This window comes from Otolemur garnettii, unplaced genomic scaffold (assembly GCF_000181295.1).
Source record: "Otolemur garnettii isolate 467f Iridium unplaced genomic scaffold, OtoGar3 scaffold00053, whole genome shotgun sequence".
Taxonomy (NCBI): domain Eukaryota; kingdom Metazoa; phylum Chordata; class Mammalia; order Primates; family Galagidae; genus Otolemur; species Otolemur garnettii.
Window position 1 is genome coordinate 7,074,060 of NW_003852448.1, and position 10,536 is coordinate 7,084,595.

At 51.9% G+C, this 10,536-nt stretch overlaps 1 protein-coding gene across 4 annotated transcripts in view; it reads left to right on the forward strand.

Annotated features, from left to right (window-relative positions):
• The first annotated feature begins 408 nt into the window (after positions 1-408).
• The window catches only part of PRKAG2 (protein kinase AMP-activated non-catalytic subunit gamma 2), a 269,309-nt gene continuing 259,181 nt past the window's right edge, over positions 409-10,536 (forward strand). For 3 of the 4 annotated variants that reach the window (XM_012806513.2, XM_023514443.1, XM_023514444.1), the window contains exon 1: positions 409-2,879. In XM_012806513.2, the coding sequence (XP_012661967.1) occupies positions 2,766-2,879 (114 nt within the window). In that variant the 5' untranslated portion in view covers positions 409-2,765. The remainder of the gene's footprint in view (positions 2,880-10,536) is intronic. The other variant, XM_012806514.2, reaches the window with a different exon arrangement.

Sequence of the window (10,536 nt, forward strand, 5' to 3'; positions counted from 1 at the left end):
CTGTGGCTCAAGAGGCTAAGGCACTAGCCATATATACCTAAGGTGGCAGGTTCAAATCCAGCCCGCTGGCAAAACAACAATGATGGCTGCAACCAAAAAAAAAAAAAAAATAGCCAGGCATTGTGGCGGGCATCTGTGGTCCCAGCTACCTGGGAGGCTGAAGCGGGAGACTCGCTTGAGCCCAGGAGTTGGAGGTTGCTGTGAGCTGCAATGCCACAGCACTCTACCCAGGGGGACAGCTTGAGGCTCTGTCTCAAAAAAAAAAAAAAAAAAAGAAGTTTAATTTGGGAGGCACTAAGTCTGTACTACAACAAAATAAACCCAGAGAACACATTCAATTTATTAACAAATGACTTTACCTATTAATATGCAAATCAATGGATAAAAGCACACATTATAACAGTTGCTAAAAATTGCTCCACAGAACAAATATTTATTATGCGAAGTAACACTGTGGCTCCCTCTTGCTTCCTTCCCTGGGAGGGCCCTGCCCAGTGGCAGCGCCTGGACACACACATCCCAGCCACCCACCACTTGCTCCCTTTCTGATCATCTCTCCTTTCAAAGCCAGTTCTCATCAAATGGAGTGATTTAAGCACTCTGGCAAATCATCATTTTGACAGGGATTACAATTTTAAGCTAAAGAGGTGACACAATGACAACTGAGAGTAATTTTCATTGGGTGAGGGCAGTTATCACTTTATCCTTCAAACTACACGACGTAGGCTAAAAGTCTAACCTCTTCTATCTCTAACCAATGTCTTGAACATTTTGTGGAATAAGTCCCCTAACAAGGAGCCACCAGGGAAGACCAAGATATTCTACACCTGTGGAACTGGGATGGCTACTTGATGGTAGAACCCAGACAGTGTCCCCCCAGCACCTCTGCCCCTGTCAGGCACTGCTCTGGGACTGGAGGAATCATCCAGGCTGGTTTCATTCTGGATTAGAGAGCAGGGGCGAAGAAGAAAGATTTTTAACCTACTCCTGTGAACCACAGAGCCACTCGCACTATAGGGATTTTACACAAACTTCTGGAACAGGGAAAGATGGCTGAACCAAGGGCTGCTTCTCTCCCTGGGAGGCGGGCCCTTTCCTACCAGGTGCTCCCTAAAGTGGGCTAACCATGCCCCTTCTAAGAACAGGGCCACAGCACAAGCCTGAAGAGGAGTTAAGCCCATCTCCCTACTGCCCCTCACCCCTGTATCTCCAAAAACCCCCAGACCCCTTCATTTCTTTCTGTGGTGGCCTCCCTGCATTACTGATTACCGGAGCAGCTGACCTGACTCAGCATTCGAGTGGCTCAGGTGACCTTTGGGATCACCACGTCCTCAGAAATTTGAGGAGGGGTGGGTGGGGGAAGAGTCGGCGAAACCAGCACTCACCCTTCATCCAACTCTAGAGCCACCGAGAGGCCATCAGGGGCCACATCTAGGGGTGGAACCAGACCCCCCCCTCCATCCCTCAGGAGCTCTAGCCACTGGGCGGTGCCAGATCCTCTGCTGGCCGGCTCCAAAGTGCCTCGGCAGCACGTGGCGCCCTTGCGCAGTTTTCGGGCCTCTCCTTCACCTCCATCTTTCTGCAGTATTAGGAACCCCGCGTGTTTCCAACGTGGGGACGCGCGCTTACCCGATCCACTGCATAACTCGATAAATCCGTATAAAGCTAGATTGGGGGGCGGAGGTTAAGCCCTCACTCACCCAGCACCAGAGACCGCTCTCTGGGACCGGCGTGACCGCAGAAGCCACGGTTCTCCTCCCAGCACGTGCCGGCCATCGTGCAGCCCGCCGAGAGCGGGATTTCCACAGCTGCTGGGTCTGCAGGGGGCGGGGTGCGGTGCGTATGTACCGGGTAGGGCATGTACAGACACTGGGCCACGACGTGGATCAGAAATCGGCTCCGAGCGTGCCCCGAGCCGGCGCGGCAGCGGCGGACAGCACGCCGGGACCGGAGCGGCGTTCGCGGCAGGGAGCGGGCCAGCAGCGCCGCACGCCGCGCACTTCCTGTTCAAGGCACGCCGCCTTCCACCGCGCGGCGCTCCCGGGGCCTGCGTCTGTGCCAGGCCCGGCCCTTCACCAGCCCCTGGGTGTCCCCCGGTGGCGGCGTGACGAGGGGCGAAGAACAGGCGCCCTGCCCTGGTGGGTCCGCGGGGCTCCGGCCACAGTCAGAGCGTGAGTTCGCAGCCCCGCCACAGCCCAATAGCGAGGAGGGCTCGCCCTTGCGCCTCCTCTCCCCCCGCCTCCCTCTCGCCCAGAAAAGAGGACGTCCCTCGTTCCCGTCTCCGAGCTGGCTTATTCTGCGGCCGAGGATTATATTTATATATGAACTGTCCCGTTGTCGCAGAGGTTCCACTCGGGCGCCGGCACCAGAGGGAGGTTTTCCAAATTACAGCTTTTAATTGCACCTGCCCTACAGATTACCTCTGGGAACCTGTGGGAGGAGCCAAAAGCGTGGAAAATGTTGCTTCGCCTTGCAAAAGGAAGAAAACTTTGTCACCCAGCAGAAGACCTCGGCCACGCGTAACCCGGCGAGCGCAGAGCTGGGAGCGGCGCTGGCGGAGTTCGCATCGATGACTCCGTAGGAGAACGAGGACTCGAGCTACCTGCTCCACCCTCCCTCCCGCGGAAGTCCCCACGAGGTGTCTTCAGGGAGAAGGACAGTAAAAAAGAGCGCGCGGCCCCAGTCCGACGGCAGCGGCTTGGGGTGGGAAGGAGAGGACCGAATCCCAGGGACTAGTCACCCGGAATTAACTTCTGCTTAGAGTTATGGGAAGCGCGGCCATGGACACCAAGAAAAAGAAAGATGTTTCCAGCCCTGGCGGGAGCGGCGGCAAGAAAAACCCCAGCCAGAAGAGGCGTTCACTGCGAGTGCATATTCCAGTGAGTCCCAGCCCCGCGGTTCTCCGCTCCCCAACCCTCCAGTCGCTCCCGATCCTGGCGCCGAAACGGTTAACGCGGACGCCCCGCGCGCCGTGCGTGCCCCTCCTGTCACTTCGGCGGCTCGGCGGGTGGAAGGCAGGCCCGAGCTGGGCCACCGAGCTGGGGCTCGATCTCGTTCCCCATCCGCGTGCAGCGGGGGCTTGGGGCTGTGGCGGGCGGCTACAGACGCGAGGGGGCGCGGGGCTCCCTGTGGACAGGGCGCGGCGGGTGGGCTGCTGGGCGTGGCCCGGATCCCTGGGGGTGCGGGTGCGGGGGGCGGTGCGCTGTGTTGTTTTGCTGAAAAAGGACGGTGTGGACTGCGCTCTGGGGAGGTGGAGCCCGTGCGCCACTGCCGGAGACCGCGCTCAGGGAAGGGGAGGGGCAGGAGGTGGGGACAGCAGCCCGGCTGGGGGCTGCGTAGCTGCTCACTGGACCTCCTCCCCAATTTCCCTCGGTGTGTTTCTGGGGTCTGGCTGGCACTCCTCTGCAGCCCTTCCTTTCGTCGCTCCCGGGAGCGTATTTCGGGCCTCCATGGTATTTGGTGGGGCTCGGGGCTCTCTAACCCGTGCAGGGCTGCACGGACTTCAGCCCCAGCCACGCCGGCAACAAGCGCTTGGACTTTGGCGACTTCAAAGGGTCTGCGGCTTGACTTTGTCCAACCAGAAAGAGCGGTGGGCTGGGTCTTGCGTCCTCCTCTCAGATGGCCCGCCCAGTAGCCCTTAGTCTCTTGTACTCCCGGTAGTGGGGTTGGGTGGTAGGACCTTTACCGGGAGGGAGCCCCCAGCTGTGTCACACCTAGTGCCTCATCCCACCAAGTAAATGTTTGTACACACATACACGCCCACCCCCCATAACAGATGGAATAGAAGGCTCCATGGATAATGTTATTTTGCTCTCTGTCCCGGATGGCGGGTCTAGGGCAGAATAGGAGTCTAAAGTGAGTCCCACCTTCCTGCTGGGCTGCCTGGACACCTCATTAAAGCTAATCCTGCCCTACAGCGGTGCCTGGTCCCGACTTTCCACTGTGAATCCCGCAGGAGCACTTTCCTCCATGTGTGCTGAGTGCAGCTCTTCCTTTAGAGTTTCCCCAAGGTCCTTCTGTTTAAAATTTCTGGTCTGTGTGTATGTGTATGAGAAGGCAGAGTCGAGGGAGTGAGTTCTAAACACTGCTGGGGAGCAGCCTGAAGTGGGAGCCTGGGCCAGCCCTTCCCGGGATAGAGAGCTCAGGGATGGGTTAATTTGGACCCCTGGTTGTTGTGTGACCACTGTGGTGGTGGTAGAATGGTCAAGAATATGCATTCTGTTTGAAAACTAAATATTTCTGTTTATATCTCTTGTGTAAGACATTTGAAAGGTACATTCCTAAATGAAAAGTTAGACACTGCTGCTGCAAACCTCTTTTTGACAGTGGTCACTTTGAGCCAGTTAACCACTCATCTGTCCCATTTGTCAGCTGGAGAAAATGATACCCATTTTGCCTGCTTTACAGGGATGTTTAAATGAAATAATTTGTGGGAAGGCATTTATAGATTTAAAGCGTTACATAGCTGTATGGCCATTATACAGCCACTAGATTACCTAATTAGATGGAGAGAGAGAATAATAAGAGCACGGATGGGCCATTTGGTACTGAGGCCAGTCCGAAGTGCTGTGTGTGAGTGTGTGGGTGTGCTGTCCGGGGTGGTGCCAGTGGTGTAACACAAAAATCCAAAACCAGAAAAAGGATTGAGAGTCAGGCTGTGAACATTGAAAAACCATGTAATAGTTGGGATATTTGGACCACCCTTCTTGCTGCTAGTGGTGACTTTGGCAGCTTTTTACAACATTCCTGGCATGATCTAGCGCTTACCAAGTAGCATTCATTCAGTTATTCAACAGCGGCTAACCGAGTGTGCCCAGCGCTCTGGTTATGGTGAAATCTGGTTGGGGGTGTGTGGAGGAGAGGGACTCGGCCTAAGTCCTCACAGGGTTTATGGTGGCTGGTGGGACCAGGGATATTGCCTATTGATAATTGTGCCAGGCTAGGTGAGAGTTATAACTGAGCTGGGAAAATAAGGCTTCTGGTCAAATGCTGGCAGGTGAGCCAAGGTTGTAAGATGAGCAGTACAGAGAGCACCTGCTTCTGGAGATGGAAGAAGGGGAGTGATATGTTCAGAGAGACTTTAGACCCAGATGTGATAGGCAGGAGAGAGACATTTGGGAGTGTGGGGGGTGCTCCCAGCGGGGAACCAGCCTCAGCACCCCATGGGCCCCCACGGAACCAGGGCTTTGGACAGCTGCTTCCAGGTACAGTGAAGAGCTGCTTCTCATGGAGACAGGGGTTTGCAAATCAGAGTCATGGGAAGTGGACTGAGACGGGATCAAGCAGGGCCGTGACACAGGGTTGCCAGATTTAGTGACTAAAAATACAGGTAAGTTTGAATTCTAGATAAACAATAAGTAATCTTTTAGCATAAATATGTTTCCACCCAATATTTGGGATATATTTATACTAAAAAATAATAATCGTTTATGTGAAATCCCAGTTTAACTGGATGACCTGTACCTGACTTGGCAACCCTGCCTAACTTCCAGTCTCTGGGACTGAGGACTTCCTTGCAAAGAGATGGAGAAGCTACGGCAGACGCCACTGTGGCCTGCCCTTGAAGCCCAGGCCCAGCCTGAGTGAACCTGCAGTCTTAGGGGATAGCATCTCACTTGTCTTTCTCTTGCCTGAAAGAGTCCTGTCAGACCTCAGTAGCATGCTCAGCATAGTGCAGGGACCCCTGGAAGCGCTGGATTGTGCCCTGAGGGGTGTCACCCTAGGAAGGCTGTAGTTGGTGGGATAGCCCAGCCTCCTCATTCCTCCTAAGGATGTGGGCTCTGCAGGGTGCCTTAGAGTCCCTCCCTCCTTATTGCCCACAGCAGTGGCTCATTCATTAATGTCCCTTCTTGACTTTCCTGGCCAGTTCCTGTCTCACTTTCTCTGTTCCCTCACTGGCAATCTCTGGAATAAACTGCTGAACCTAAGTCCTTGTCTGGGCCTTGTTTTTTATTGTGGGTGGGGGTGGGGCTGAACTAAGAAATTATTAAGGGTGATGAAAACAATGCTTCATGAGAATTAACTTAGCAGGTGTATGAAGTGGAGTGATGGGAAGATGGCCAGTATTGAGGGAGCCAATTCAAATGTCTTTGGCAAGATTCCAAGGGTAAGGGTCTAGGCAGGGCCTGAACTGTGGTCACCAGAGAGAACCCGAGAAGGCAGACACAAGAAGGGAGGGTGGTAAGCCTCCGTCTGGCTCATGGCTAGGGAGACATGGCTTGAGTCAGCAGGAATTGATTTAGAGAGATGTGGTATCAGGGACTGTTTGGCGGGGGAAGAAATGGTGAGTCCAGTCATAGGCCTGACATGCCTGAGCTGGGGACAGTACATCCATCCTCCCACATCAGAGAATTGTGTCCAGGGAATGCCATTGCCAAGGATGTCTTGGATGCTAAGGAAATGTTCCTGAGACACTGTGGTTCTGGCAGGCCTGTGAGTAGTGTCATTTTGTGGCCCCCAGGGTCCAAGCAGATTGTTGAATTGGGTCCAGTCTCTTTTGGGATATCAGCCTCTACCCTATATTTGTTGTATAAGCAGAACCATAGCTTAGTGTGGGAGGCATCACTGCAGACACCCTGTCTCATCTCTGATTATCTTTAACTGTCTTTCTTCCCTTCTTGCCAGGTACTAGGAAAGAGGAATCCATTTTAGGGGTACCCTAAAATGGTTGCTGGGTAGCAGGTGATGGAGACCCAGAAGTACCCAGAACTACTAAGTAAACTTTAAGGTGAATTTCCCTTCCTAGAAGCAGAAGATGGCCCTTGGGCCTACTGAGGACATGGCCTAGCTTGAGTTTAGCCTCATTCTCAGGCAGTGGGGTCTTGTCAGAGGAGAAGGGAGGACCCAAATGAGAGGATAAGGAAGAACTGAGAGCAAATTCCTTCTGGGGTTACAGGGCCTTTAAAAGTAGCCTGTGAGGCCAGGCTCGGTGGCTCATACGTATAATCCTAGCCCTGTAGGAGGTGATCGCTTGAAGTCAGAAGTTAGAGACCAGCTGAACAAGAGTGAGACCCCATCTCTACCAAAAACAGAAAAAATTAGGTGGGCATCCTGGTGTATGCTTATAATCGCAGCCACTGGGAAGGCTGAGGCAGGAGGATAGCTTGAGCCCAAGAGTTGGAGATTGTAGTGAACTGTGGTGATGCCACTGTACTCTACTCAGGGAGTAAGACTCTGTCTTTAAAGTAAATAAATAAATAAAATAAAAGCAGTGAACGGTTATAGTGTTTGAGTCATGGCTGGCTAGCATGCAGCCTTATATCTGCTCCCAGCCTCTGTGCCTCATGGAAAGCAGGGATTATGAAGGTGGTGGGAATGGTTTGAGGAGATAATTCATTGGAAGCATAATTGGGAGTGGTGTTCAGAACTTAAAGAACAAACATGTTTTTTCTCCTTTTTGCCTAAGAAAGCAGCATCCCTCTAACACTGGAATGCATATATCTAATACACGTGCCTTAATCAGTGACAGGTGGCTGGCATATCGTGGGTTACAAGCCAGTGGTGAAGAAGGAGGCCTAGGGCAGGGAGGGCTTGGTGAGAAGAACCTGAGGCCAGAGCCTGTGGGGATATTGAGGCAGGCTGGGAGGGCTTCGGTGTTTGCTATTGAGTGGGGCACTGTACAGGTGCCCCTGGCCTCCTTGGGAGAGGTGCTCTAGAAAACCTTCAAAGTCTTGGAGACAGTCTAAAAATAGATCCAAGAGGAGCTGGCCAGTCATGGAAGCTTGTGGAGATAGGGCTTGGGCAGCCTGTTGACTCACGATGTCTTGTGCTGCTGCATGGCCTTGGGGGAAGCCTCCTACTGCCTGAGGCCTTGTACCTCTGTGCTAATGATGGGCCTAGGACCTTTACACTCAGCTCCTGCTTGGTAGCCTCTGTCCAACCAGATGTGTCTTGCTCAGGCACTCCAGGAGTGACATCCTGCTCCATGGGCATCTAGGAAAGTCCTCCCTGCCTCCATACCGTCCAAACACCCTGAATTAAAATCTCAGCCAAGGGAAAATGGAGGTGTCAGCTTTGATGTTGACTTTGGCCTTTGACCTTGATCTGGGTCAGTTTGTACCACACTGAGCAAGATTTATTGGATTAAGGTGCAGGGTAGTGTGGTTCCTGGACTAGCTTAAGTAGAATTACCCAGTGTTTATTTAAAATATAAAATCCTAAGACTCAGCAGGCCTGCTGAGTTGGAATCTCTAAGAGTGGGTGGGACCCATGAGTCTGTTTCTTTTAAGTTCTCCAGGTGATTCTTATCTCTGCTGGGGTTTAAAAACAAATGGTTTCTAGTCTCCCCAGTGTAAAACTCACCCATTTCTTCTATCCCCATGAGTTATTCCTTCTGTCTGTCCATCATCTTCCTGTACTTTTTCAGATGTCACCGTGAAGAGGTATCCTTGGCTACTGGCTGTTCAACAAAGGCAGAATATTTCTGTCTTCCAAATAACAGTTACCACCTAGATCAGCCTCTAGCCAGAATAGCCCAGGGAGCCAGCCTGATAGGCCCTGCAATGGGGTTCCTCCATGGCCACACTACTTGGGGAGGGGGCCCTAGAACTGCTCTGTTGTTCTAGGGTTTATTATTGTCATATTGCAAAGCCAGTGTCCTGGCTGTGAGATGGCTGACCAGCAAGGGGACATCCTGGGCAGCACTGGCCACCATCCAGGGATGGACTATGGAAGGAACAGGCAGCCAGGGAGTAGATGCAGGATTCCCCTTCCTGGAAGACTCTATCTTGTGGAGGTGGCAGGGACCTTGGGGGACGCTTTCGTGGGAAAGGGTGCAGAGCAGGCCCAGCCCCAGGTCCTGCAGAACTGCGTGTTGGGTGGCAGAGGCGTAACTCCAGAGCTGAACTCCTGTCACATCCTCTGATCCCTACTTTATAGATGGCCCAACTGAGCAAAACACCATCCCTGTTCCATGGTGACCTACATGGACACTTGCAGTGGAGGTGACATCTGCACCTTCACACTTGTGTGGCCACTACCCCTCACCCTATTCCTACATGGGCCCAGTACTGGTTTGTGGGGAGTTTCGATTGTTGTATAAATGAGGTTCTAAGTACTGCAGAGTCGCATAATGACGAGGGCAAATACTTAAATCCTGGATGCCATTCTCACCCATTACTGAGGTGACATAACAAAAGCAGTGGCCTGACATAGTCTGTGGGTTCAGTATTGCATCTTTTCACACGTCACACACCTTTTAGGGTCTCCATGCTTTCCTATACCTTTCCCTGCCCTCCTCCAGTAAAGCCTGGCAGAACTCTCTCACTAGTCATCAGTCCAGGGTCACAATATTTGACTGTGCTAAGTGCTAGAACGACTAAAAAAATCATTTGGAAGTCCTTTTGACTTGCTAACACCTCCTCATCTGGCTCTGACTTCGTTTATGTAACTTCTAAATCAGCTTGTATCTTCTAAAACCTTCAGAAAAATAAATGTGCTTTTAAATGATGCTGTCTCTGGACAATTTGCTTTCTTTTACTTTTTCCATTTTGAGTTATTCAGCTCACTGCCTGGGATTTCCGATTTTAGCAACCTTTTTACTTTTATGGGGTTACAAAGGTTACTGAAGGGAGCCATGGACGCTGTGAAGAGCTGGGTGTGGGTCCGCTGTCCCCTTCTGCCCCATCCTCCCTCCCTTCTCAAGCCCTGACCAGGATCACACACGGAATGCTGCTGTCTCCCATCCCTTTCAAGATAGTGGGCCAGCCCATTTTGATAACTGCCCAATTTTGATGTCTTTTAAAATGTGAAACAAACAAAGGCCCGTAAAGTGCTGGCGAGTGGAAACAGGGTCTTGGATTTGCTTGGTTCATTAAGCAGATTTGAGGTTGCCCTACAGCGGGAGAAGGACCCTCAGGTCCTGTTTGTTTTAGCCCTGCCTTGAAATGGTTAATCAGAATCTCACTCATCTCTTTCTTCCACTACCAAATTTTCAAAATTTGAAAATAATTTGATCTCCATCCTTTACTTCCTGTTGACAGGAAGCCCTCTCTGCCAACCCATGGCTTGTCACAGACCAATCGAGTGTCACCCAGGCTTTGGGGCTTCTGCCAGGGCCTCTGTGCTTTGATACACTCTGACCCAGCAGCGAAGTTGCTGATGAGCGTACAACAAAGACCAGTTTGCTTTTGGTACCCCCAGGGTTCCAGACTCCTTTCCACAAGAGAGAGGCTGGATCTGGTCCTCCCTGCAGGAAGCCCTGCTGCTCTGCTGTCCCTCTGCAGGGGGGAGCCCGGCGGGGTGGATAGCACTGTAGTGAACTTCAATTGTGCTGCACAGGTAGAGAGGAAGGATGCAACAGGGTGAGGGGGAGAATTTGGAAAATAGGACACAAACTTTTTGATTTGTAAATAAAGCAATGGAGAGCTGAAGAATTGCTGAGAGTCATGTTTATAGTTAGGCAGGGTTTGTGCTGGGACTAGGAACCAGTCAGCTCATCTGGTTACAAAGGTGAACAACATTAGGGATTGAATTGTATTCTCTTTTTTTTTTTTTTTTTTTTTATTGAATGGTAACTGTGTACATTGATGCACTTTG